The 26,916-nt window shown below is 38.3% G+C and overlaps 2 protein-coding genes across 2 annotated transcripts in view; one reads left to right on the top strand and one right to left on the bottom strand.

Annotated features, from left to right (window-relative positions):
- The window catches only part of LOC138004482 (calcium uptake protein 1, mitochondrial-like), a 26,289-nt gene extending 9,566 nt beyond the window's left edge, over positions 1–16,723 (top strand). Inside the window, exons 5-12 of the mRNA XM_068851015.1 lie at positions 248–368; positions 4,794–4,876; positions 6,289–6,486; positions 10,729–10,869; positions 11,355–11,463; positions 12,614–12,703; positions 14,249–14,319; positions 15,255–16,723. Of these exons, the coding sequence (XP_068707116.1) occupies positions 248–368; positions 4,794–4,876; positions 6,289–6,486; positions 10,729–10,869; positions 11,355–11,463; positions 12,614–12,703; positions 14,249–14,319; positions 15,255–15,368 (927 nt within the window). The 3' untranslated portion in view covers positions 15,369–16,723. The remainder of the gene's footprint in view (positions 1–247; positions 369–4,793; positions 4,877–6,288; positions 6,487–10,728; positions 10,870–11,354; positions 11,464–12,613; positions 12,704–14,248; positions 14,320–15,254) is intronic.
- Positions 15,837–26,557, bottom strand: LOC138004492 (pre-mRNA-splicing factor RBM22-like). Its single transcript, XM_068851025.1, has 9 exons — positions 26,496–26,557; positions 24,268–24,321; positions 23,119–23,148; positions 22,076–22,208; positions 21,855–21,955; positions 20,727–20,899; positions 19,106–19,306; positions 18,459–18,697; positions 15,837–17,668 (listed from the first exon to the last, which is right to left on the bottom strand). The coding sequence occupies exons 1-9, from the start codon at positions 26,547–26,549 to the stop codon at positions 17,253–17,255; spliced, it is 1,401 nt and encodes a 466-aa protein (XP_068707126.1). The 5' UTR covers positions 26,550–26,557; the 3' UTR covers positions 15,837–17,252.
- Between the last annotated feature and the right edge of the window lie 359 nt (positions 26,558–26,916).

Below are 26,916 nucleotides of genomic sequence, written 5' to 3' on the forward strand. Positions count from 1 at the left end.
CATGTGAATAAATCTGGTTCACCTACATGTATGCAATTCAGGGGATAACGTTGGAACCTTTATAACTTATCATGTAGCTTTCACCCAGAATTCTAAGCGGAAAGAAATATTATTGTAAAAAGATCACGAAGTATTTAAATTTGCTTTTATTGTGAGTCATGTTTCTGTCTTAAGCTAATTTTTCTGTTGCTTCTCAACTACCAAATTTTTGACGTGAAATTCATTCACATGTTGATTGATGTTTCAGAAGCACAAGTACCAAGGGCTTGTCTCCGAACAATTGGGCCAGGACAGTGTCTTCTTGAAGATGGGAGAATATGGTCTTATCTCCTTTTCTGATTACATTTTCCTGCTTACAGTTTTGTCACGTATGTATTAAAAATCACCTTGGCAAAAAGGAATTTTGAAAATGATATTGTTGCTGTCAGAGTAATAAATAATTGTTATAATTATTACCCTATTTACCCGTGTATAAGTTGATGCCGTGTATAAGTCGACCCCCAATTTTTGATGGCAAAAAAAGCAATTTCTTAATTTCTTTGCTAAATGTTCATTGGATACTAATCTTGTATTCTTCGATTTCGGGAACTGTGGATACACAAAATAATCAGGACCTCAAGCGCTTGATACCCGGTAGTTTTGTGGTTCAGCAGTTGTTGTATATGCGGGCATTTTGTTGTTGAGTTTCGAAAAAGTTCTCAGAAAATCGAACATGTAAACCTCAAACTAACCTGTATCGTTCAAGCTCAGGATAAATGGCTTTAGAGGATAACCACAACATCACAGAAGCAGGAGTCAATCTTTGAAAATAACTTCAAAAACAATGTGAAATGTGCAAGGTTTAATAGCCCATTTTTGATATTTTAAAATTCAGTCCTAAACAAAAGGCATCATCTCGAGGCTCTGTGGAATAAACTCATACAAATCCTTATATTTATTCCCCAAGCCTCAAGATGATGCTTTTTTCTTAGGACTGAATTTTAATGTATCAAAATTGGTCTAGACTATTGGTCCTTGACTTACAATTTCTCGCATGACATACAAAACAAAACTCATAAACCAAACAATACAAAGTTTGCAAGAGCATTTTAATGAGCCAGGTTTGTATAAAAAATAAAAAACAATCATTACCAACCAGCATTTTCAGGCAACACGAGTGACGATGCTTGGCCCAAACATTGAGGTATTGCGCCAAGTTACTAAGCCGTTTTATTTGAAGAAACAGAAATGCCTTTTTGAGCTTTCCACGTTTGGTAAACAAACATTTCTAGTGTCTATTTCATATTTTGTGCTTGTGAGTATCTTCAACATTTAGAGTTGGACAAACCCTTTTTCATTTCAACTGGAATTGCTTAAATTTTATTTTGAAGTTTTTTGTCCACTGCGTTTGTTATGCCCAAGACAATTAATATTATCATTTTAATTTTGAATAAATTATTTAGCTGGAACTTGGCTCTAAATCTTTGACCAATGTATAAGTCGAGGGCAATTTTTGGAGCTTCTTTTGAGGCCATAAAAGGTCGACTTATACACGGGTAAATATGGTATTTGTAAATTAGAAAAGAAACAAATCCCCATTTTGTAACAAGTGCTGTGAAATAATAGACGTTTGTTTGGCAGATCCCCTAAATAATTAAGAGTCATGGTGTATTAAAGATAGCAACAGAGACAGTGAAGCTACGTACAGCACTTGCAAAATTATTTTTGCCATAAAGTAAGAAAGATGTACATTATTGTATCTTAACTTTTACATTTGGAGGCAAGGAAGCATGCAGTTAGGAAATAATTATAGACAAAATCATTAGTTAGGAGAAAAAGGCTTAAGCTACAGTCTGTGACAAAATTCGTTGGAACAGTACACGACTATACAGATCTGAAGCTTTCGCAGCTCACTCTCCCCTCACAGTGTTGTTTTAACACCCATTTCTGAGCCCAATTGTCAAAACAACATTGTAGGAGGGCAAGGTATTGTAAAGTGTTTCAACAATTTTGTCCGGGACTGTATTTTTGAGGAATTTCAGTTATGAAAAGAATTGGCGGGAAATATGCTACATTTTAGGAGAAGGAAACCCTTGATTTCTAGCGGCCTAGAGTGTGATGTTGCGCCACATTTGTGATAAATTCGACAATAAATGAAACATACATCATGTTCAGGTTTCTTTGAATTTGGTTGGTTGTTTCTCGTTAAAAAAACGCCATTTCATAGAAGGTTGACTGTGGCTGAGCATGTTCTGCTTAGGAACGACCTTAACCAGGATGAATTTGCAGAGGCCGTTCGAGTTTTGTTCCGTGAAGGAAAATATCGTAATATCTTGTTAACGGGGGTTGCTGGTTGCGGCAAAACACTTTATAATTCCTCCAAAGTCTGTTTTCGAACCGTTTTGTAATCCTGGTACGACCACGATCGCTTTGGTTGATACTGTAAGTACAGACAGCGATGAAGTGATTTTCTCAAATGACGTTCGTTGGTGTCCCTAAATTAACGCACGGCACGATTTTTCACTTTTTTTTGGCAGTTCACAAAGTGCATTTACCTAGACTCAAAACACATTCCGCACGGGATGTTGACTTTTCACCCGATTCTCCAATATTTTGCACCAGCAAGGAAGAGTTCACCTTTGTTAGATGCGCGATCGCTGGTGGAAAGTCTTTTCATTCATTTCATGCGGCACAAATTCCCGAAAAGGAACAACAGTGTATTTCCCCATGCTCCCGTTTTATTCGGCCTTGATCTTCTCACAAAGTTAATTAGCGTGCATCTGTAATTCAACGAGTCACCAACGAGTCACCATTTTTAAGAAAGCTTTTTTGGTGAGAAATATGCACAATTGAACCACGATGATAAAACAGTCAGAAAGGGCATTAAACACAGAAGGTGAATCGATTGTTTTGGAAACTATAGGAGAGAAAATAGCCATTTTTGAGGCGAATGTGCATGGTGACGCTGTCAATGCACTGAGAAAAAGTATCCTGCTAAATTTAATTAATACAGTGGTGACTCGTGCACACTAACACAATGTCGTTGTTTTCTTCTCTTGTTGGTTTTGTGTAGCGAAATTCGACTCGAAAAAATGTTAAGCGATATCAAATTAGCCTACAATGGAGCTGTTATGAAAAAATAGTCAGTAGAAAGCGTCTAATACTGTTACGTTTTTAAACTGCGTGTCACCATTTTGGTACAAAGTTGCTCACGCAATGAACTAAAGTAAACAAGTTTTTACACCACGTGTCATAGGTTTCTATCCTTGTGCGAAATTCGTGTTTTTGATAACTATAACTTGTGTTTCCTGCATTTCCATGTCTCCTACCCACAGAAATTGTCGAAGAGTTATAAAATAAAAACTGTACTAACAAATTAAAAAGTATTCTTTTAAATTTTCCGGGTCTTACGAAGTTCTACTCACGTAACATTGGGCCGGGTAATACATATATATGCAAACTAATTTTAAGCCGTAACAATATTTGACAGTTGGCGATGCATCGTCATTTTATGTAAAATACCGCATCAGTTAGTATTTTATACGACCTTCTGAAGGAAACTACATCAAGGTAAAAGGCAATATCCTTCGTCCATATATATTTAGTATGTTGTCATCTCATTTTTAGAGCAAATCTTAATCTTTTTAGCACATCCAAGAAGTCGAAAGACCATTTTTGTTGATTGTAGGTAGTAATATCCTTTGGAAGTTAGAAAGCGACAAACTTTTCTCACAGATACACCAATTGTAGAAACCCCGCCTTCTTCGCTCTTGTGGGCCTCCCTTGCCTTCTATAACATAACTTCCATGGGCGTCCTGAATTAAACAATGGCTGGATAGGTTTTCTCTTAACTGTTAAACCTTTATATGTGCTTTCCGTTCCAGGAAAATCGTCATTGATTAATCTCCAAGCGCTTTTAGGAGAAGTGTAGCGCATTTTAGCTACTTTAGAAGAGAAAACCTTTGAATGCGAGATAAAACAAATACGCTCGTGCCCTTGTCACGTTATCAGTGGCAGCAAGAAAAACCATATTTAAGATCATGACTCTCTTCTTAGCTAAATCTAAACAATTTCGCTTATTTTATCATTGTCCATATATAACAAAAGAAATTCGAACACTGTACATCAAACTCAGTTACGAATAAAAAAGTTATGCAGCGCTATCGTAGCGGTTATGAAGGCGACTGCAAAGTTGTGTCACTTATGACCCTGTCAGCACGTCCTATAAATAGTTTAAATTCCTCACAAATACAGTCTGTGACAAAATTCGTTGGAACAGTACACGACTATACAGATCTGAAGCTTTCGCAGCTCACTCTCCCCTCACAGTGTTGTTTTAACGCCCATTTCTGAGCCCAATTGTCAAAACAACATTGTAGGAGGGCAAGGTATTGTAAAGTGTTTCAACAATTTTGTCCGGGACTGTAGGTATACAATGAACAAAGAACAGAAAAGAATGAGAAAAGTAGTAATATTATAGTTAAAGAGAAAAGACTCAAAAGCATTCCCCTAAGCGGTACAGAGAGGTACAAATATATACATTTATAAAGGAAGAAATGATCAGGTTAGACACGTACAAGAATACTAGAATCTTCTTGGAGTCATTAATTTTTTGTCCTACAAGAGGGCAATAGAAGGAGGTCTTCCTTATAGTATCACAGGAGTGTATCTGGTAGTTAATTAAAGATATGTCATTGAAACTTTCAGGAAGAAGGCCATTTTTGTAAAGATATGTTTTACCTATTTGAAGTTTGATAATATGCTCAAATTTGATATCCTTGAAATTGTTGCTAATAAGTCTTCTGTTGATTAAGTTCCTCCAAGAATGTTTGAAATTGCATTTCAAATGTTTGACTTGAATGGAGATGGTGAAGTGTCCCCAGAAGAATTTGAAAAGGTAATTAAATTTAATCATAGATCACTCGTGTTATCAAAATGATGATAGCTGCAAGTACTGCAGTATTGGCCTTCAGAGGCATTTAACTGGCCCAGGACTTATGCATAAAATTATAGGGAATTCTTTCTTTTTTTAATACTTGGTTGTTAGTCTGTTACTCTGCTAGCAAACTTTGAACAATCAAGTCTATATTAATAAATTGAAGACTATTCTTCTTTCTTTTGTATCCTTGTAAATTAGATGTTTTCTCGACCCCTTAAGCCACAAAATTCTCGGGCAAAAATTTGTTTTACACCAAGGCACTCTCAATCCCTTAGGGAATCAATAAGTGCTTTTCATTCTATTCAATCATGTATCCATGTCACCATGGCACCACCATTGAGGCTCTTCCAGGATAAATTCCGACAAGCGACATGGCCTAAAAAAGTAGCGACAGCACTTAAAGTGAAATCGTGACAAACAACATCCTTTCTTTGGGGTGCAGGGATGGCACAGTGGTGAGAGCACTCGCCTCCCACCAATGTGGCCCGGGTTCGATTCCCAGACTCGGCGTTATATGTGGGTTGAGTTTGTTGGTTCTCTACTCTGAGCCAAGAGGTTTTCTCCGGGTACTCCGGTTTCCCCTCTCCTCAAAAACCAACCTTTCATTTCATTTGCGTTAACTTGTTAACTTCAATTTACAGTGTCCCCGATTAGTGCTGTACACTGCTAGAAGATTAGACACTTAAATAAAGTTCCTTTCCTTTCCTTTCCTTTAAACTTCCGACAGCAATCGTCACAGCAACGTTAAACATTGTCAAAGCACCAACACGAGACCTTTTAAAATTCAGACAAGCGACATGGGACACCCCCCTGGCAGGGGGGCAAATGTCCTCCATCTCTTTCATAAATCTTTCCTGCTAGCAGAGGTCTGTTTTCGCTGGGCTGTAAAGTACGAGAAAAGACACCTCTGCCATCGGTGGAAATGCCCCGCGTCCACAACCTTGGATGGCACTCTTCAAACCGCATACCCCATGGTATGTTCGCTGACTGTGACTTGAGTCCGCTGTGTCCAGCGCAATTTCCTTAACTGTAACACTGTTACAGTAATTCCACTGATGTTAAGTGCACCCAACCGCCACACATGCTCAACACAGTGAGTTTCAACCCATGGCAGAATTCGCTTTGGCGCTTGAAACTTCAGCTCTCAATTTTTTCTTATAGTAGTTTATTTACCATTCATCTCCTTTAATATAACAAAATTTTCTGTAATGAGCTTCTAGACTGCTGTATCAGGATTTACAGGGACAGTATTGCAAATAATTTTTCCTTCTTTAATAGGACATACAAATGAAAGCTAGTTGAATTCCTACATAACCAAGGGTTTTTTGTATGGTGAGACTTTGTACAAGCAAAGGTTGTTGGTTTTTCAGGTGCAGAATATTCTCTTCAATATGACCTCCACTGGACATCGTCATAGGGATCATGCAGTAACAGGCAGTGTTCTTTCTGCTCATGTTAACAGTGGCTTAAAGGAATATTTCTTTGGGAAAAACATGGAAAAGAGACTTACAACAAAAGGATTCATGGACTTTCAGAGAAGGCTTCAACAGGAAGTGATGTTTTTGGAGGTATGTTTTAATAAGTATGGGAAATTACTTAAACGGGACTGCATTTAATTTCATGATTTATGGGCACAAGTGATGTGACTTTAGATCATGAAATGTGTAAAAAAATAAGTTAGAATCGCCCAGCTGTAAGCTGTTTGGTCTCCTTGGTAGCCTTTTGATATCAGACATCCCAAGGGAAAGAGGTAATTACAATAATAAAAACCAAGACCAAGCTTTGAGAGACGGTCATCAGGGACATGCCTTTTGCTGATGATGCGCCCTGGTCTCCCATACAGAACAGCAGTTGCAGAAACTTATGGACAGTTTTGCCCATGCCAGCCAAGATTTTGGTATGACTACCAGCATAAAGAAGACCAATGTATTAGGTCAAGGCATTGAGCAGCCACCATGCTATTCCATGAGTTCACCTACCTTGGCTCTAATGTGACAGATGACCTCTCCCTAGACGGCGAGATAAACAGACGCATTGGGAGGGATAGTACTACCTTCGCCAGACGGTCAAAGAGGGTGTAGGAAAATGGAAAGCTCACCACTTACACTAGAGAGGCTGTGTATCAGGCATTTGTCCTTAGCACTCTCTTGTATGGGAGTGAGTTCTGGACTCTTTTCACGAAACAGGAGAGAAGTAATGATTGCAAGTTCGAATGAGGTTTAACACTACTGTGAAGTTTTTGTACCCAATTATTCCATCAGGGATCAACCCTAGTATTGGAATTGGGCCCACACAAGGACAGAGAAAAACTCTGACCGGGGTGGGATTTGAACCCACGAACTCCAAATGCTACTGAAGGACAACAACTAGCGATTACCTAAAATTAGGCTTGGGCCGAGCCGAATTTGTCCTTGTGAATAACATCTCACATACCCACGGCCAGCTCCCGTTCTGGCCTTGTAGCTCAGTCAGTAGAGCAGCGGTGATCTAATCCGAAGCTCGTGGGTTCAAATCCCACCCTGGTCAGAGTTTTTCTCTGTCCTTGTGTGGGCCCAATTCCAATACTAGGGTTGATCCCTGATGGAATAATTGGGTACAAAAACTTCACAGTAGTGTTAGGCCTCATTCAAACTTGCAATCATTACTCCAAATGCTACTGAAGGACAACAACTTTCGATTACCTAAAATTAGGCCCATAGCCGCATGGTTACTAACCTAATTTGGTTGCAATTTAACCTAAGGAACAAAATGACCTGCAACATAGCCACAGCAGGTGATGCTCCAGCTCAAGTGACAACCAAGGCGCAGCTCCATGATCTCAAGAGATGGATGGAAGCCACCAATAACAATTAAAATAGTTATACTGTATTAAAAATAATAATAATAATAATAATAATAATAATTAACCCAAGTACATCACTGAGGATGTTGAAGAGATAGGAGGAATGAAAGTGAAGGGATGTCTTTAGTACAAGTGTCCAGCATAGAAAAGTTCAAGTAACAGTGGAGGAAGAGAAGTGGCAGGGAAAGCTCATGAAGCATAGATGGGATGACGAACACCTACGCGCCTACACCGGCACGCATGCACAAAGTTGTTGGCCTGCAAGAGTTGTACTAGCAGTTGCTACCAACGAAGGTATTCTACCACAGGAAGACCAGAAGATGAATGTTGTCACATGTGCAGCAAGTCTCCAGACAATGCCTCACACATTCTAGCAGGTCAGGATGCAGTGTACTAGCGCAAACAAAGTATCTAGCGCAATGTAACAATGCTCTTAAGGTTCTGTTTTTTGAAATACTTGCGTTGTTGGACCTTGGCACATCAGTAGGACCATGGTACATGTACTTGAAAGTCCAACCTAAACCAGTGTACGAGAACGAGAGGGCAATTGTCTATTGGGATATACTCTGGTGTGCAGATACCATGCATGTCACAGTGAACAGGATTGATGCAACTATCATCGACAAAGAGAGCAAAACAGTGTCAGTGATTGAGATGACCTGCCCTTGGGCAGAATATAGAGAGGCGAAAACAGTAGAGGAGACATGAGAGATAATGGGGGGGGGGGGGGGGTGCAAAAATGGTGCAGTGGTGCTGGGATGGCAGGGATGGTGCAGTGGTGAGAGCACTCGCCTCCCACCAATGTGGCCCGGGTTTGATTCCCATACTGGGCGTCATATGTGGGTTGAGTTTGTTAGTTCTCTACTCTGCACCAAGAGGTTTCTCCGGGTACTCTGGTTTCCCCTCTCCGCAAAAACCAACATTTAACTTGATTTGTGTTAATAATTGTAATTTCAGTTTACAATGTCCCCAGTTAATGCTCCAGAGCTAGAACAACTAGACACTTAAATAATTTTAAATTTCCTTTCCTTTCCTTTCCTTTCCCAGCCATTGTGTGACACAATACAACATCATCATAGACATTAGCCTGCAAGCAAGCTCTCTTGCAGGTTGTGGGGTGGGTGGCCCACCCAGCCACCCAGCCACCCAAGAGAGCTTGCTCGCAGGCTACATAGACATCCTCGAGGCTACTCCCCAGATGTTAGCCAGGCATTATGAACAAATTTTTAGGTTTATCACATAGAATTCCAGGAAAGATTACCGTTTGGAAATATCTGCATTGGGTCCAGAGATATTTAATTTTGAAAAAATAATTAATGTGGAAAATATTATGCGAATGACAGCACTGATGACATTATTCACTCAACCCAATGTAACATCAAGTACATTAATAGAGCTATCTCAGTCAATTTGTAGCAGAGACCATGAAACTTGGTAGGCTAATTAATAGTTCTACAGGTAACACACCTATGGCTATAAAGAAATTGGTTCCCGTGGCAACTCACTCTTTTCCAGTCCCCTGCAACCTGATTTCAACATTTTTGATAATCTTAAGCTAGAAAAACATTTAACAAGCCCACAAACTCGACCTGACATATATTTGTATGCTTGCATGATCACGCAGATGTGGCACCACTGGCAAATATCAAAATAGAACTCCAAAGGTGGCCAGCAAAGCCTTTAATATCAGGGAGGTGTGGGATCCAATATGTTGCCATGGTAACAAAACTGGTATGCTCATATTGTGGAGCACATTTACTAGAATCTTACTTCAATGAATCAAGCATTTCTGATACAAATTGGCTGAGATATATTTTTTTATCATATTTGATCAAAATTTGGTTGAGTTTATGATGTCATCACTTGTCTGGACAAAAAGAGATATTTGAAAATAGTAAACAGCGTTCCTTTTCTCTTACATGACTACATGTTTTTGTCTTAAAATGGCTTAGATGGTAAAGATGCAAATTTCGTCACAGTAGCACTTTAAGCTCAACAACAAATCAATAGCATCACAAATGCAGAAGTCATTCATTACTAGTTTACTCAACGTTACACGCTCATTCAAAATCTTAAATTAAATTAATTAATTAAATTAAGCTAAGCGACATTCGAGTAGGTAGTTTTTTATTTATTGTTGGACCTTATTCTATTTTCGTATGTATTTAATAGAGAATTTCTTATATTTTAGAGATTTTATATGCATTTTTGTTGCCTGTTATTTTATATAATTATTGTATTCGACAATTTTTTGCTTAGGATTTGAAGTCTTTGCATTGATTGGTTACGGTTTGCCGCCCAATCAGCATAATTATGTAGGTCTGGGCATCCACAAGTTTAGATACTGCCATGATAATTACTATTTACAGTCAGGGAACCCTACCCTGCGAGCCACTATTAGTTTCTTTGAGTAAGCAGCTGTCCAGTGCCATGGACGAATGGATTAAATTTGTACGGGTAAAACGAGTTAGTAAACTTGTTTTAGTACTTGTGCATGCGTTCAGTTACAGAACTGCTGCATTTGGGTGAGCCGGTTGTGTGGTGATTCCATATTTTCCCCGTGAGGAAGTGATGTCAAATGCATCACATGGGGTGTGATGTACTTTGCACATGCTTGATGGAAAATCAAACAGTTGCTCGCAGTGGTTTCTCTCTCGGGAATTGCAGGAGAAACCAACTGCTTGCAGGGCATGGAAATACCATGGTTAAATAATATATAATTTTTGTGAATAAATCTGTTTTTTCACTTCCCTCCCTTTCAAAAAAACTCGCGCTTCGGTGAAATCCCATAATTTCAAAGATTGAATAACTTGATTATAATAAAATTATTTTATTTTATTAAGCAATGATTTGGGTAAATGGTCTTGAAACATTAGTTAAGAGCAATGTCAGAAAAGAAGTCAAAGAAAAAAAGTCAGAAAACCGGGCAGTTTTATAACTATTTTGATTGAGATGTTGTTGTTTCCAGTTCAATTCTTATGATCCAGTAGATGGTCGAATAAGAGAATGGGAGTTTGCAGACATGCTGTTAACCTACTCCAGTTTCCATGAAAAAAAAAAGCAAAAAATTCTCAGAAAAGTGAAGAAATTCTTCCAAGAAGACTCCCAGGTAGGAAAATAAGGGTGGTGAATGCTAAGCAAATTAATTAAGTTATCAAAGCCTGTAACAGGCCTAATATAAGGGGTATGCAATATGCAGTGATTGCGATGTGCAGACAACATTTTGATCAAGCGTATATAGCAAAATATGTGAACTCATGTGGACAAAGCTGCCGAATGTCCAAAAGTAGTGTTTTCATTGCAATTGCTATATAATTGGCAATGACTGGTTCAAAAAAATTGATGATGTAAGTGCAGAACATTTAAGACCACCAGGATTAAGTAACATCAATACTGATTGGCCAGCACCAATTTATTTTCCCACCTTTTGAACTTGTCAAGTTCTATTTTTTTATTTGTACTTGTCAGTTGAATTTGGACTAGTTCAAGGAACTGCTTTTGCCTGTTGCAGTTGCGTCAGGCCATTGTAAAATATAATGCTAAGGTTTACTGTTTTTCCTAGTAAACTGAAAAACTGCTCTATTCACTTTATAGGGAATAGCATTTCAGGATTACTTGGACTTTTTCCGTTTCATGAGAAACATTTCCGAGGCAGACATGGCTTTGAGTTTTCATCATGCTGCTGGCAAAGCTATTGATCCTGGTAATAACCTTGTTTAAATTGTTCTTTGTTCTTGCTAACAATCACTTCCATGAACAGGAGTGGTAAATTCCTGGTGAAGAGGTAGCTTAAAAGGCCTCTTTGGTAGGGACTTCGGTATGTTTTGTGAGTATACCTGTTAGTTCTTTCCATTCGCTCACTCCATCTTAAACCCCTGTATGTGTTCTCTGGGAGTTCTTTTCTTTTTAAACATAACCTCTGAGCCATCATCCCTTTCCAGTAGTGTAGCAGCTCTTGTAACCTGCTATTGTTTGGTATTGTTAAAGCAGCTTGTATTGTTTTAAAATATAAGTCATTGTTTCAATGATTGTTATTGTTTAGTCTTTTGTTGTTGGCTAGGGTAGCACTAGCGAGTCAATCACATTACACGTTATGATAGCTGCTACATCACCCATCCTTTCAATGTGCCCAATGGGTCGGGAAGCTTGCTTGCAGGCTACCACCAATTTTTCTTCCAATTACTTGATAATGTGTTACTCCTAGAACATGGCAGGCATGGTAGAGATCAGGCAAAAACACTATTTCCTGTATCTCATTAAGGTTATCTATGGTAATCATTTGTAATTATTATTGTCATGACTTTATCTACCTAAAGAGGTTGTCAGATCTCAGCTTTCTAATTCTTTGGTTTATGAAATGTGTTACGGCATCAAGAGTGGTTATTAACTGATGCTTAGAACTCCTACCAAGATACAGGAAGATGCAAAGAGATGCAAGGAGCCTCTATCCATGTAATCATATACTTCTTCTGGGTTGGAACAAATAGAGTTGGAACTTTTCCCAGGTTTATTGAGTTTAACAAAGAAAAAGAAAACAAAACAGAGGCAAAGTACTGTTTTACTTTTAATCTATTGCATCCTCATTCTACTTCAATGTTGACTCAGAAAACTGTTTTAAAAAGGGGGATGGTGTGTAACCAATCACAGTTAAGTTCATGACACCTGATCAGAGATACAGAACCACAATGTTTTAACTGTTGCTGTTGCATTATATTTGTCATTCGCCTGATGGTTGTTTTCCTTGCAATACAAGCATTTCTAAATTATTATTTCAGGCTGTTAACCTTTTCTGAGGTTGATACAGACTGAGTGTAATTGGGCCGTCTTTTAACTTTCTTCTCTCTTGCTGGCAGAAACGTTCAAGCAAGTTGCAAAAACAGTGACGGATGTAGATTTAACAGACAACGTTGTGGATGTTGTGTACAAGATGTTTGATGAAAATGGTAGACAATAAAATAGACAGTCGTATTGCTATTTTGTAGACAGTCGTAGAACAGTACAACTTTCTTTAATAGTTTACCAAACATGTTTTAACAGCACTTTCATCATTGTCACTGTAAGTTACAAAGTCTGAAATCATGGTTGAATTTAAACAGCATGCAAGTTTACAAAGTTCGTTGTGTTGCGTGACATAGTTGATTAGCTAGTTTGCATATCCTTCTCTGTGCTATGATTGAGAATTGTCCAATGTAAGGAATTTTAAAATAGAACTTAGATGCTTCTTGACTACCTGAATGCGGCTGTTTTTCTGCCCTCGACTGCTTGTCTCCCTATTGATATATTAGGCTAGTTTTCACTACTTTCAAATCCACAATCTTTTTAGTGTGAAAGATGCTGATCCCCAGGAGCTTCCCACGTGTGTGGTGTATAAATTTTCATGGGCAAGTTGTAATACTTGTTATGTTGGTGAAACTAGCCAACATTTCTCAACATGAGTGCGTGAGCACCTGTTTTCCAACAAGTCTTCACACATATACAAGCATCTGCAGAGTTCAGAGTCTTGTCAAACATCCTGTGCACAGGATTGTTTCAGAATCCTGGACTCTGTGGCTACTAGGTTTTCAGGTCAAGCTTAGAGAGTCCACAACTGTACATTAAATGGGAGAAACCCAGCCTCAATCAACAGGTTAAACAAAGAAACCTGACTCTCTCCCTATAGTCCCGTTATGTCCCTTAATCAAACCTTTAAGTATGTAACATTGTTATGCAATGCGACAAACTTTGTAACATCACATGCTATTTAAATTTAACGATGATTTCAGACTCTGTAATACTGACAATGATGGATGTACCGTCAAAATATGTTTGGTAAATTAAAGAAAGTTGTATGGTTCTATGACTCTCTATAACACATTCAGCTCTGAATAAAAATTCCAAAGTTTGCCAAAACTGTACTAACAAGGTTGCAACCCAGCCTGTGGATGATCATACATAGTTTGATGCTTCATTGGTTGTATAAGTGAGTTGGATGTTCCAACCATTAGGCTACTGGACACTCTTTGGTTTTCTGTGAGTTTTCAGTAGAACTGCATTATGTCATCATGACTCAACTACACTACAAATTCGCATTGTATGAGTAGTCCAAGTTTTAGATACCCTTGCTCACAAAGAATAATTATCTAGTAGTTAAAACATTAACTAAAGTGAGACCTAGAAGGGTTGTGGGTTCAAATCCCATCTGGGACTCTACTTTTTTCTGAGTTCCAGATGATCTTCATGTATATATTTTGCTGAATGTCTTCCATTTAAATGAACATTGTTATCAAGAGACAAGGATTGTTATCTTACTATCTTTCAATCTACTTTCCTCTTCCTGATTAAGTGGCTTTGCTCACAGGGTAAGGATGCTTACTTTCTGTACATGCAAGCTTCTTGTACCGTAAAAGAGAGAAAAAAAAAACTATGAAGCCAGAAAAGTGTGTCAAATTACCAAAGCGTAGATCCATGTTGCTTACGTGATGGCTTTTTTTAACCCTTTTTTTTTTCAGACGATGGGGTTCTTAGCCACAAAGAGTTTGTTGTTGTTATGAAGAACCAGCTGGTTCGAGGACTAGAAAATGTAATTATCATATTTGTCATTATGAGAATTTATTATAACCCAAAGCCAAAGCTGCATGGCCAGTTACTGCTTAAGAATAGTTCCTAACTTCTTTCTGTAGTTCAAGTATAGGAGCTTTGTACATGTATGTACATCCTCACAAAATGACCAGCTAGGTGAAAAATAATAATTTTAATAAACTAGTTATAGCTGTCGCTAAAGTGCCAACGAGCCAAGCTTGCGTGATCTGGCGGCTGCAAACATCACGCGGCGTACTCGTGCGGCACTCTCATTGGTTATCGCTACGGTCAACATTTCATCGCTTTGGTCTACATTACAATTAAATTTGAAGCGCTTCTGAGATTTCGTCTGCCTAAAAATCTTCTCGCGGCTCTATAAGCTGCCGCCTCGCCAGGCCTTCTGTCTTCAGAAGGCCTGACTCGTTGGCAATAATAAAATTTATCAGTGGAGCACCACACTGGTCTCATGGTTAGTGCGCTCAACTCCGGATTGAGTGGTCCGGGTTTGTGTCCTGGCCGGGGACATTGTGTTGTGTTCTTTGGCAAGACACTTTACTCTCACGGTGCCTCTCTCCACCCAGGTGTATAAATGGGTACCAGCGAAGTTAATGCTGGGGGTAACCCTGTAAAGGACTGGCATCCCATCCAGGGGGGAGTAGAAATACTCCCAGTCGCTTCATGTTACAGAAACCAGAGATAAGCGCCGGCCTGATGGGCCTTCTAGGCTCGTAGCAGACTTTACCTACCTACCACACTGGTATGGCAGAGTGATGGATTAAATTCCCTTTTAATTTTTTTAGGCTTTCCTTTCATTACTATTTAACATTACAAATTGCAATGGTATCAGACCAAAGATGACCAGTCCATGTTATCTGGAAAGTTTTAGTTTCAAGAATATTTGTATGTAGTAAGGAATAAAACACTTTTATCTTTCAGCCAAGGGACACTGGTTTTGGCAGACTTATGCAGGCCATTTGGCATTGTGGGAAACGTGTCACTTACCAGACACTCCACCTCTGCCCCAGAAATTCAGTAGCAATGGATGATTGACAAGATGTTTGAATTATTGCATACATGCCTAGCTGCCAGCTTCATCAAGGAATTGGTCCAATCAGTGAAACAGTTTTTGATCAAACTTGGAGAGCCTTGCTGGATGATAATTGACAACTCACTGTTGAGAGTTTCTGGACAGTCGTGTTTTGGCTGAACACAATAAAATTATACATCTTCAGCAGCTATTTAATGGTGGTTATATGATAGAAGTTCTCAACAAAACACTTGACTTATTAACGGACCATGATACTCATCAGTAATGATCATGATGCATTTACAAGGGACAGAAAAAACAATGCTCATCCTCAAAATATGTACTATTTTATGCAACCTGGTAGTCAAGGTTTTTGTAAATAATTTTTTGTTATCTAGTAAGGTTGTAGAAGGATAAACAGTGATGGATAATGACCAGTAGTCTGAAAATTTATTATTTTAGTTTGGAATATTTAAAACAAGACAAGCAGGTGGATTATGATAATTATTATAATTAATTTTAATGCCTAAGAGGTCAGACATAAAGCAGCACTGTGCAGTAACATAGTTTGCTTGTGCTGTTAAAAACATTATAAAAAGATAATGACTAAATGGAAACTAACTAGCGGAGTTCACTTTCCTCGACACTCTGTATTGTTTTCATTCTGAAGTTAAAAGAGTCATTGGAGAGATTTGTTTGCATTTTTGGCAGGTGTGAAGCTGAAGACTGGCTGTTAGCCAAAAATTAGTGAAACAGACAGTTTGCTCTTAATTAAGGATGGTGCCTACTATTGTTCCTGCAATGCGTTCTGCACATTTCAAGACTCTAGTTTCCTATTGGTGGTGCTTACCAATACAGGGATATTTTTGTGCAGTTTAAAACTATGCAGAGAAAGCAGAACTCAGCAAGGACTCTTGGTATTGGGGGTAACCACGCATGTTTCAGAGATAATTAAGCTTCAATTTGGAAAAGAACCCCATAGATTGCCTTGTATTTTAAAGCTTTTTACAAATATTATTCATGAAATATCTTTGAAAAATGCATGGCTACCCCCAATTTTATTTTTGGATTTCAATAAAATTTGTTAAAAATCTGCTTTTCCTGCATATTCATAAACTGGGAAAAAATACCTTTGAATTACATGTAGTATGCACCGTCCTGAGAAAAGCAAGAAATACACTAAAAAAAGATATTTTTTATAGACTTTTCACAAGTAGCATCTTGTCATTTGTTGTAAGCCAAAAATACACCTAAAGCTCATCTTGTGCCAGCAAGGAGTTTTTGCCACGACAACATTGAGTCATTAATGGTTCTGGTTAAACAAGGAAAAAAATAATATAGTAATGCTACGTGTGTGACATGCTGCCATTTTGCCAAATTTTAGTACATTTATTTTCTGTTCTCTGTAATGTGAAATGACCAAATGTGCACGCAACAATGAATGGTTTACTATCTACGTTTAGTTCACATATGTCCAAATCAATCCATTTCCACATTATTTCGCCCACATCGCAGAACAAAAAGTGGAATAATAGTGAAAAAATTTTTACAGAGCAAAGTTGTAATTTGAACTTAGGTTTTCATTGACATTGCAGTTGTCATTGCTTAAACTCCATAAACTCAAGGCACTACATACCAGCAAGACTAAAAGTATCTGATAAGGAAATTGTTCTGGAATGATCAATGTTAAAGACAAATGCTGTACTTAGAAGAACGAGGATGTGCCAGTCTGGGTGCACGTTTGACACACATCCACAATTTCGCACTCTTCAAGTAACCCTAATTCATCACACTTATGGGACACTTATGCGTGGGAGGATTTCATTGAGTTGTATGCATGTGGTACTGTGACCCTGAAGACAGCAGAATTAACATTTGTGTCATTTACTGCCCAGCAAACATTGACTTTAAGAACTGGCAACTGCGGGGGCAGCAGGACGAAGTGCTTCTTCTCCACCTTTCCCTGCACCCAGTCTGTGAGGATCTTGTGATGGGTAGTGTATTGGTGGAGGACCAGGTGGAGGGCGTGGTATCCCTTGCTGCACAGGAGGAGGCACTCGGGGAGGAGGAGGAGCACCATAAAATGGAATTGGAGGCCTGAATGGAGGATGACCAAATGGTGGTGGGGGTGGGAATCCCCCAGGTGGGGGAGGTAAGGGATGACCTATAGGAGGAGGGGGCATTCCTGGAACCGGTCCAGGAGGAGGTGGCAAGGTGAGTGGAATTGGCGGTGGGACTGATGCTTGTGCTGCTGGTGATGGAGCATTAAGATTGAAGAAATTTGGTGGTTGGCTTTTGTTATCTGTTGGTGGTGGTGGAAGAGCTGAAAAAAATAAAAGATAATTCCATGATGAAAATTCAGTCCTTTGAAATGTTCATTTGTGACCCTCCACAGGAAAACAGTGAATAAGGTGAATGCACCCGCACGGCACGTTAAAACAAAAGGAGCGTGAGTCATTAAAGTTGAGGCCTTTGTTTTTACACACTAAAGACAAAAGAGCGTGCGATGAGCTTTGCGTGCGCTTACACGCTTTCCATGTCAACTTCTAACATGCTGAACCTTGTAATAGGCCACTTGGGATAATACCATAATACTCTTTGTTTGTCCCCCCAATTTTTTTATAAGCATTATTTTTTGTTTCCTCTTGGGACCATTGTAAGTCCCAAGAGAAACTGGAAACAATGCTTATGCAAAATTTGGGGGGACAAACAAAGAGTATTATGGTATTTTCTGAAGTGGCCTATTCTGTCGAACCCATGTTGCATGAACTATAAACTATAATTCTGTCATTCATCACCGTTGAATACAATATTTTTATTCAATGGTGCTGAATAACAGAATGAATACAAATACCACAAGCTCTGAGAATTTACGTTCAATGCTTAGAAGTCAAAACATTCTTGTATTAAAAAATAAACATTTGTCATCAAAGTCGTACCGTACTTGTATTAGAATTACAATAATTATAACGTCTAACAGTTCATATAATTTTATGTATGCTGATGTCCGATCTTACCCATAGATCCCTTGCTTATAAAGCACATTTGAATATGTCGATAGAAAATGCGCTATATAAATTCATTACCATTCAGAATGTTATAATGGTACAAACCTCCAGGTAACCCTGGGACAGGGGCCAGGGTGGTGCCTCCCTGTTTCCCTGGGGTGGGTTGTTGTCCCTGAGACTTGCCCCACATGATTTTGAGCCTTCTTCCTTTGAGAATGAGTTTGTTGAAGGACCGTTCAGCTGCTGTTTCTGCAGCTGCTCTCGATGTAAAGCAAACAAATGCACAGTTCTGTCGTGGAACCATTGTTATGGATCGCAGCTCCCCGAATTGGTAAAAGTAGTCCCTGAATATGAAAAGGTTGATAATAGCTCTTTAATTAAATCTTTCAATTTAGAGACAGTGCTGTTCTTCAAAAAAAATAATGCAGACTTTTCATGCTTTTGATTCATTTGTTAAAATGTCAGTTTCAACAAAATAATACTAATTTTGAACAATTGATCTCTAGTCGAACTTAACATTCATTTTGCATTCCCAAGGTTAAACTTGGCACACGTGTAACATTTGCCTAGAATTCTGAATTTAACAACGACTAATTGTTTTAGGTGCCTCCATGGTATTTCCAGATACAATTTCTCAACATGCAAAATGCTTGCGTGCATGACTAAAGCTGGCAGTCTAATACACTGTACATAGCAAGAAAATAAAGCAAGACAACAAACAGCTAAATGTGACAGTTATATAAAATCCTCACCTCAGGTCTCCTTCCTCCACTTTTCCTTCAAGCCCTCCAACATAAAGGGTAGTGATAGCTTTATCTGATGGTGGCTCCAGGGACGGCATGCTCTTTGCCTGGCTTAACAGTCTTGTTGCCACTGGGTCGCTTGTTCCATAGTATCTGTCTTTAATGTTCTGATCAGCTAAAGGATCATTTGGGTCTGTGGGCATGTCATGTCTAGGTATCATGATGGTAGATCAAAGATACAGGATCAACACTTTACCATGATGAAAAAAAGTAAAGAAGCAAAAGCCCTAACCACTTCTCTGTATGTACAATGTACTTCCGTACAATGTACTTCCATACAAAGACCTCCCTCCCCCCCAAAGAAAAGAACACAAAACTGTAGCTCTCGAGAACCCCCTTATCTCATCCCATTCAAGGGCATCAATACCCTGAAAACCATTCAACACAAGTTCACATTCTTTACCTATAATAATTTCTAAACTGTGTGCAATAATTATTTATTAAAGAACAAAAAAATGCTTAGTCACCTCAAATGAAGAAATCATAATAATTATCACAATCACTGGTGAGACAAGCAATGTAATAGCATTGATTACATGTACATCAGTTACAAGCTAGAGCATTCACCTGATGTTATTAATGAATCAAATGGAAAGTGGTGACTGTAAGAGGTGGCTCAGTCTTGTCATAATTATCATCTGAGAAAGGTTTCATAGTTCTCGAGTGTTCTCCAAGATGTTTTTAACTCATTTTTTTTTTTTAAATCCAGTTTGCCACTTTTCTTAAAATACATGTAACCCCAACTTTCGAACTGCCTTGCTTTGCTTTTAAGTCTCACCAACACATAACACACATTTGTCTACCTGCACTATACATTCATTGAGTCCTTCGAGGGAACAGATGAGCCCAACAAATTTGACCTGCTGCCAAATGAGTGGCTTCATAGCTCAGTTGGTAAAGCGTTGCAAAGGTATCCATGGGTCATGGGTTCAAGACGCATTGAAGCCACATGCTTAAATTGTCCAGCTAGTGCGAGGAGAACTTATCTCATTCATACATACTAGCACACAGTCAGCTATATAACTAATTAAAAGCAAATATTGTTCTTGTTCTAGAGATTTAGCACAGCATTTACATGAAATGGCAAACTGCTGCCCATTATAAAAGCATCAAAAGTCTCTTTTCTCTTCCTTTTGAGAAACTGATCAATAACTGCAGGTAACTGGCAACAAATGGACTAAAAACAAACATGGTTCTTTCATTTTAGGCAAAGCCTAATCTTCAGCCTGAGCTTTGCAGTTTAATTGCAATAAAAAACAGTGCCAACTCTTTATTAATATTTTAATTAAGAAAATAAATGCCACCAAGTAAATGTGACATAAATGATTGTATCCAAGCACTTAAAAAAATTACAAGTGGCTATGTACATGTAGTGGTTTACATTTTTCCTTTCTCCATTTTTTTTTCCAACCAGTTCAATTTGGATTTTTCCTTTGTTCCAGATAATAATTTTATGATCTAATGAACACAAGACATTCAAGGAAAAATAAAAATTGAACTGGTTTGAAAAATTTTAAACCAAGGAAAAATTTGAAGCACAATAGCTATATGTACACCAGTGCACACCAACCTGTAAGGACATTCATCTCCACGCTTGCACTCTCCCTTAACCCAGAATGAGCAAATATGGGGTCGGTTTCTCTTGTAGTATGGTGTAGTCCTTGCAAGTTTTAGCAACAAATCGCTAGGTGCATTGGCTTTCCCAAGTGTTCCCCCAGGGGTGGTTCCATCAGAGTTGGCCAACTGGGAAAATTGAAATGAAATGATATTATGTAAATTACTTTTGCATGCTCAGGAGAAAGTGGCCTCACCAAAGAAATAGAAGAACAGGTTTAAACTACTGCATGAACTGCAGTGTCGAGAGCAGATGCCTTCCACCAATGAGCCCTGGGTTCAATTCCCACACTCGGGGTCATTATGTTGGTGAGTTTGTTGGTTTCTGTTCTGCTCCAAGAGGTTTTCCCCTAGGTACTGGGGTTGGTTTACCTTTCCAATCAATTCGCCATCGTCATCATCATCATCATCAAATTAGAGGAAAACAAGTAAATAATGTGTTTTGAAAACACATTATTTACTTTTTCTACTCTAATTTGATGATAATGAAGATGGCGATGATGATAATGACAACGATGATAAAGACTCTGATTTAAAGTCCCATCTAAGCTTGAGACTTAAAGAAAGTTATTAACGGTAGTATGTTCATGTACTAGTAAGCTCCAATAGGGATCCAAAGACCCAATGTTCTGGTGGAACCTACAATACTGGTCAAGACTGTTGGAACAATTCCCTCTTTTCCCACTCCCGCCATTACAATGTTGATTTTTCACAGTCTCTGAAATCAAGATTAGTTCATTGATCGCTTGAATGTTTCAACATTGTCTTGGGGGGAGGAGCGAATCGAAAAAGGCATAGAAAGAATAACATGCGCTGCTCATATAACAATGGGAGCATGTACAGTAAATTCTCTTCGCCCAAATTTGACAACATTAATGTCGTTAAGTCTTTTAACCCAGGGTTGTAGCATAAGATTTCCTCTGGGCCTCTAAGACCTACATGTACATTGTATTGCAAAACTAAGGTTTTAAGGAGAGTGAGGTTGAGGAGTTTTTTTTAAATTTTCATGGAAATGTTACTGGGTAGTTTGACATTTGAGATACTGCGACAGTTTAGTCAGTTTTAATCCTTATGAAACATGCACCTCTTTCTCAACATTTTGAGTGTAATATTCTTTGTTGACATCAGATTTTGGAACATCATCTTTCATCCCCAGGGCATGGTCTCTCACTTGCACCGGTAGACCTACCAAAGAACAAATGATGCCATGTGTCACTGCTTTCAGTCAGGTCAAAGCAAAGATGTGCCTTTTGAATATTCTTATTAATCTTAGCTTTTCATTTTTTTCCTGGAAACCTAACCTACCATAGTCAAGATCAAGTAAGCATGTCTGGCAGACATTCTTTAACTTAGCGCATGTCTGACAGACTTCTGTTTTCTTGAATCTCATCCGTGCTCCTGGGCACCAGCGAAAAACTGTGAATGGTCGAGCACAAATCTATAACAAAGAAATATCGGTCATTAAATGAAATACAAAAAAAAATCAGGAAAAATACCAGACTACCCCTCTACTGGGAATTTCCTACCTTAAATAAACTACAGCTGCACATTTTGTATTTGCTAAGAGAGAAAACCCCAAGTGCCAAAAAACCCCTGGAGCAGTGTGGACCAACCAACAAAAACTCAGCCCAATTATGGCACAGTCTCCCCCCTCCTTTTTTGTTAATATTTCCTTATCACAAAAACTGGTGAAAAAGAGATCATACCTCTGGATTATTTTGAAATTAAATATTACTCTAACCTTCATTTTACTTTTACCAGCTGTTGGCTTTGAAAAGAGCATTTGCAGCTTAGATATCTCTATCCTGAGCAACATGTTTACCCAGTATTGTTACTTGTTTAGTATTATTATTTTTATCTTATAGTGTCATAATATCATCAAATTGACGTGCAAAGCCATTCACACCTAAAGCACCACGAATAAGAAAGTAAAATATTATTGTCTGGCATTAGCCAGAGTAAAATCTAGTAAAAATGTTTTGCAGAATAAAATTTAAAAAATATCTCCAGCAGAGAGAGAGAGAGAGAGAGAGATATCCATGTAATTCTAAACAAATCTGAACTATTAAGACCTTCAGATATACTGTAAAGATATATTTAGGTCCCTACTAAGAAGCTGGGCTACCAGAAAAATATTATTGCACTCCAAAAGTTAATTTTCACTAGAGAAAGTTGTGAAACCTCCACAGTGGAAATCCAAGAATAGGCTTCAATGCAGACTTTCCTATCAAATCCTAAGGTCTTCATTCCAAACATATCCTGATCCCAATTATGATCCCTAGGTCACCCAATCTAAACTTCACTCTGTTGCAAGATCATCTCATGAACACAATGTAAGTTGAACCTACCTTACATTCTCGACCATACGTTTCTCTTGTCTGCGTGAAATGCAATAAATAATATAATTAGGACAGAGAATATTACAAAGTTACAAAACCAACCTGAAGTAACATTGGTGGAAGTCAAATAAACTTGTAAAAGATTGAAAAGCTGCCTTGATTCTTAAGACCACTGGTTTTTTGTTATAAAGTTTTTGACATCAAAAAATCATGCATAAGCTGAGAGTGAAATGTCTTTAGGGCACTGACAAACTGACCAAAGAGATTACAGTGAAAAAACTGCCACTTTTTAATGAAATTTGCAAAAAGAACGTTGAGCGAAATACATTGTAATAATCTTGGAAACGGATTATATTCAAATTATGTGTCCCTTTCGTTACTAAGGGCAGTTCAAAACAAAGAAACTATAAAGTGCAGTAAAGCATACAAAGACCTGACAAAAAAAGATTTCAAAATAAACCATGGAATAATAATAATAATAATAATAATAATAATAATAATATTAATAATAATAGTAATCATCATCATCATCATCATCATCATGACCGCTTTATTTAAGTCTCAAGGTTATTTAGCTGAGCACAAGTGCTCTACTAATTGGGGAGACTACATTTGTGCAAATCAACTGAAATCAAATGTTGGTTTTTGAGGAGAGGGTATCAGAGTACCCAGGGAAAAACCTCTCAGAGCAGAGTAGAAGACTAGCAAATTCTTTTTGAGCTTCTAAAAAAGCCTATACACTCCTTTAGTCATCGGTTGACAAGCTGAGCAGAAGTCATCTCTAGAGACAACTGATCTGTGCAACATCAGTAGGCGACTTGACCATCAATAATTATTATGCATTAATTAATGACCAAGGCTTCTATTATTCTGGGCTTGGTTGTTCAAAAGCCGATTTATGCTAATCCCAGATTAAAAATTAACCAAGGAGTTTATTTCTCTATAATTTCCCAAATGTTGTTCAACATTGATATTCAGCAAGACTTTACATTAGAAGAAGTCAATCTTGAAAAACAAAAATAAGCAAAAGAAACTTTCACCAAACAGTTGAAAACACGAAACAAAAGTTTACGCTAATCCTGGATTAAGTTAATCAGCTTTTGAACGACCGGGCCCTGATGATAAAACTAACACAACTTAACACAGTCAATGCATTACCATTCTAATGTAAGGGTTATCTCCAAGACATGTTTGACAAAGAATAGGAAATTCCTACAAAAGATATAAAAAAAAAGTCATTTCCAACAACTGACTAAATATTGGAATGTTTTATGGCAAACAGAGACCATTATTCCCACAGATAAACCTGTACACAGGGCTCGAAATTAACGAAAAAATCCAGTCGCATTTTGCGATAAGATACGAAAATTTAGTCGCAATTTCGCAAATTTTAGTCGCAAAATCGCCGCGCTGCATTGTGTTGTCAGCGGTTTAGCAGAAAAATATGAGCCCGCATTACTTGTGTGTAAAGAAACTGCTGAAAATGGCGAATGATCGAAGGAATGGAGCTGTGCACGTATCATCGCAGCTAAATTACTACACAATTACGCTACCTTCAGAGAAAATTCACAGCGAGAAACAAAATAATTTTGTCATTTATTTATTTATCTGTTTATTTTAGGAAAAGTAGCAGCAAAGTGGCAACTGCTAACCCTTTTGTTTCGAAAGAACGAAGGTGACAACAAGTCGCAAATTTGCGACTTCTCCAGATATTTTAGTCGCAAAGGGAAAAATTTAGTCGCAAATGCGACCGTATTGGTCGCAATTTCGAGCCCTGGTACATTGTTAGCTTTACAGCCCACTTTAGATTTCTGCAAAATACCCTACCATATGACCTACACAGAATACCATAAGAAAACCTCCATATGGTTGACTCTGTTGTGCGGGAGGGCGCAGCCTCAAACAGCAAACTGAGGAGCAAGTGCCGCCTTAAGGTAGGCCTTATCACGGTTTTGACGGGTAGGCAAAGCGTAACGAATTTGTAGTGTTTATATGGGGATCCGATGTCAAATAATTTTCATTAAACGCTAGTTCTAAAAAACTTATGAATCGCGAACTGAAGGTACAGGGTAAAGGATTATACAGACCAATTTTTAGGGACTAGCCTTCGTTAAAAGCTGCGTGGTAGCGTTTTTGATTTTTCCATACATTTGTCTCTAATTGTTACTGAAAATTCGCGGGAAAAAATCACAGACAAATATATGGAAAAATTGAAAACGCTGCCCGGCAACTTCTGTAAAAGGTTAGTGCCTAAAATTTGGTCTGTATAATCTTTTGCCCTGTACCTTCAGCTCTCAATTCATAAATTTTTCAGAACTAGCGTTTAACGAAAATTATTTCAAATCAGATGCCCACATAAACACTACAAATTCTTTACGCTTTAGAGTGGGCAGAGAAGACCACGGTCTTGACACAGTTCCCAACCCAATCTGATGGAGCCATTTCACCAAGGGCCACATTTCATGCCATGTTAAGCTTCATGCCTTGCTACAACAAGTTGCAAAATTGTTGAGACACTTTCATTAAAAAACACCTTTTCTAACTTTCAATACTCGGCGTATCTAGAATTTAAATCTTTCCCACTTCCTCTCCCCTCTCCCCCTTTCAATGTTGACTGTCGCTAGCAACACTAATAGGGGGGGAAGGGGGGCTGCAGTGTGAGAGATAATAGGGAAATTAATAACGCCCCAAGAAGGTGAAGTGTCTCCACTATTTTTGCAACTTGTTGTAGCTCAGTAGAGCTAATTATTACAGAGTATCAGGGGCCACTCATTTCCATGTGAAAGAATGCTGCCACAAGAAGACCAAGGTGACCTGGAATTCTATTATCACTCAGTGGCTCTGGGCGTTGGGCCACCAAAATATATAGTTTTCTAGTTCATTTAGAATTGTTTAATATTGTTATTCCTGTATCCACTCACATTCCGCCGAGTCACTTGTACAACAGCTGTAATGGGCACCTGTATTTTAAAATTGCTATAACTTCGAAAAACTACTGTCTAAGCCTTCCCTGGAGTTAATACAAGTATGGTTTAACTTCACCTACTGTATATATGCCAAAGCCAGTTTGTACAATAAATGCGAACCCGCGAGCCACGTGAGTCAAAAGGCAACCTTGAAAGCTAACCGTTTTAAAATGGGTGCTTAGACTTTTAATACTATTTATCAGCGCTATTTGAAAGCGTTCTCAAATTCCTCGCACGTCTACCTCGCATGCCTCGCAGATTGTGCATCACATACCAAGGCAAACAACCAAAGCTACAAACACGCTCTAAAAACAAACGCGATTGACTTTAAAAAAATTGTAAAGACATCTAAGATAATGACAGTTATCCTACAGAAAAGATCGTTTAAGTTAAAAACAGCAATTTAGTCTATTATCATACCGAATTTTCCCAGTTTTGACGATTGTACGTGTTCGCACTCTTTGAGGTCGCCATCTTGAAATTTCCGTATGGGCTATTACGGGCTCAAGACTACAGATACTGGAAAGTACGTCATGTAAGCAATACGTGACGTACTTACCTACAAATACTTGCTCCCAGGCTTTCGGCTCGTTCTTAAACACGGAATGACGGAATGATGGAATGGAGGAACGATGGAACGCCAGAATACTTAAACATGGAACGCCGGATACTTAAACATAGAACGCCGGAATACTTAAACCCGGAACGCCGGAATACTTAAACACGGAACGCCAGAATACGTAAACACGGAATGCCGGAATGAGAAATAACAGTATAGTTTACCACGTGAAATGAATGGCTTGATGTCAAGTACACCACTGCAGTTAGGAGGGAGCTTAAG

This window comes from Montipora foliosa, chromosome 1, assembly GCF_036669935.1.
Source record: "Montipora foliosa isolate CH-2021 chromosome 1, ASM3666993v2, whole genome shotgun sequence".
In the NCBI taxonomy this organism is placed as follows: domain Eukaryota; kingdom Metazoa; phylum Cnidaria; class Anthozoa; order Scleractinia; family Acroporidae; genus Montipora; species Montipora foliosa.

What these genes read in the sequence shown, in the direction of transcription:
- LOC138004492 (XM_068851025.1), bottom strand. Translation starts at nt 26,549, where the DNA reads ATGGCGACCTCAAAGAGTGCGAACACGTACAATCGTCAAAACTGGGAA. An exon ending in ATAACCCTTACATTAGAATG is followed by an intron (nt 23,149 to 24,267) that starts GTAATGCATTGA and finishes CATTTCACGCAG; the next exon opens with ACAAGAGAAACGTATGGTCG. An exon ending in GTGGAGGAAGGAGACCTGAG is followed by an intron (nt 18,698 to 19,105) that starts GTGAGGATTTTA and finishes TTTCATATTCAG; the next exon opens with GGACTACTTTTACCAATTCG.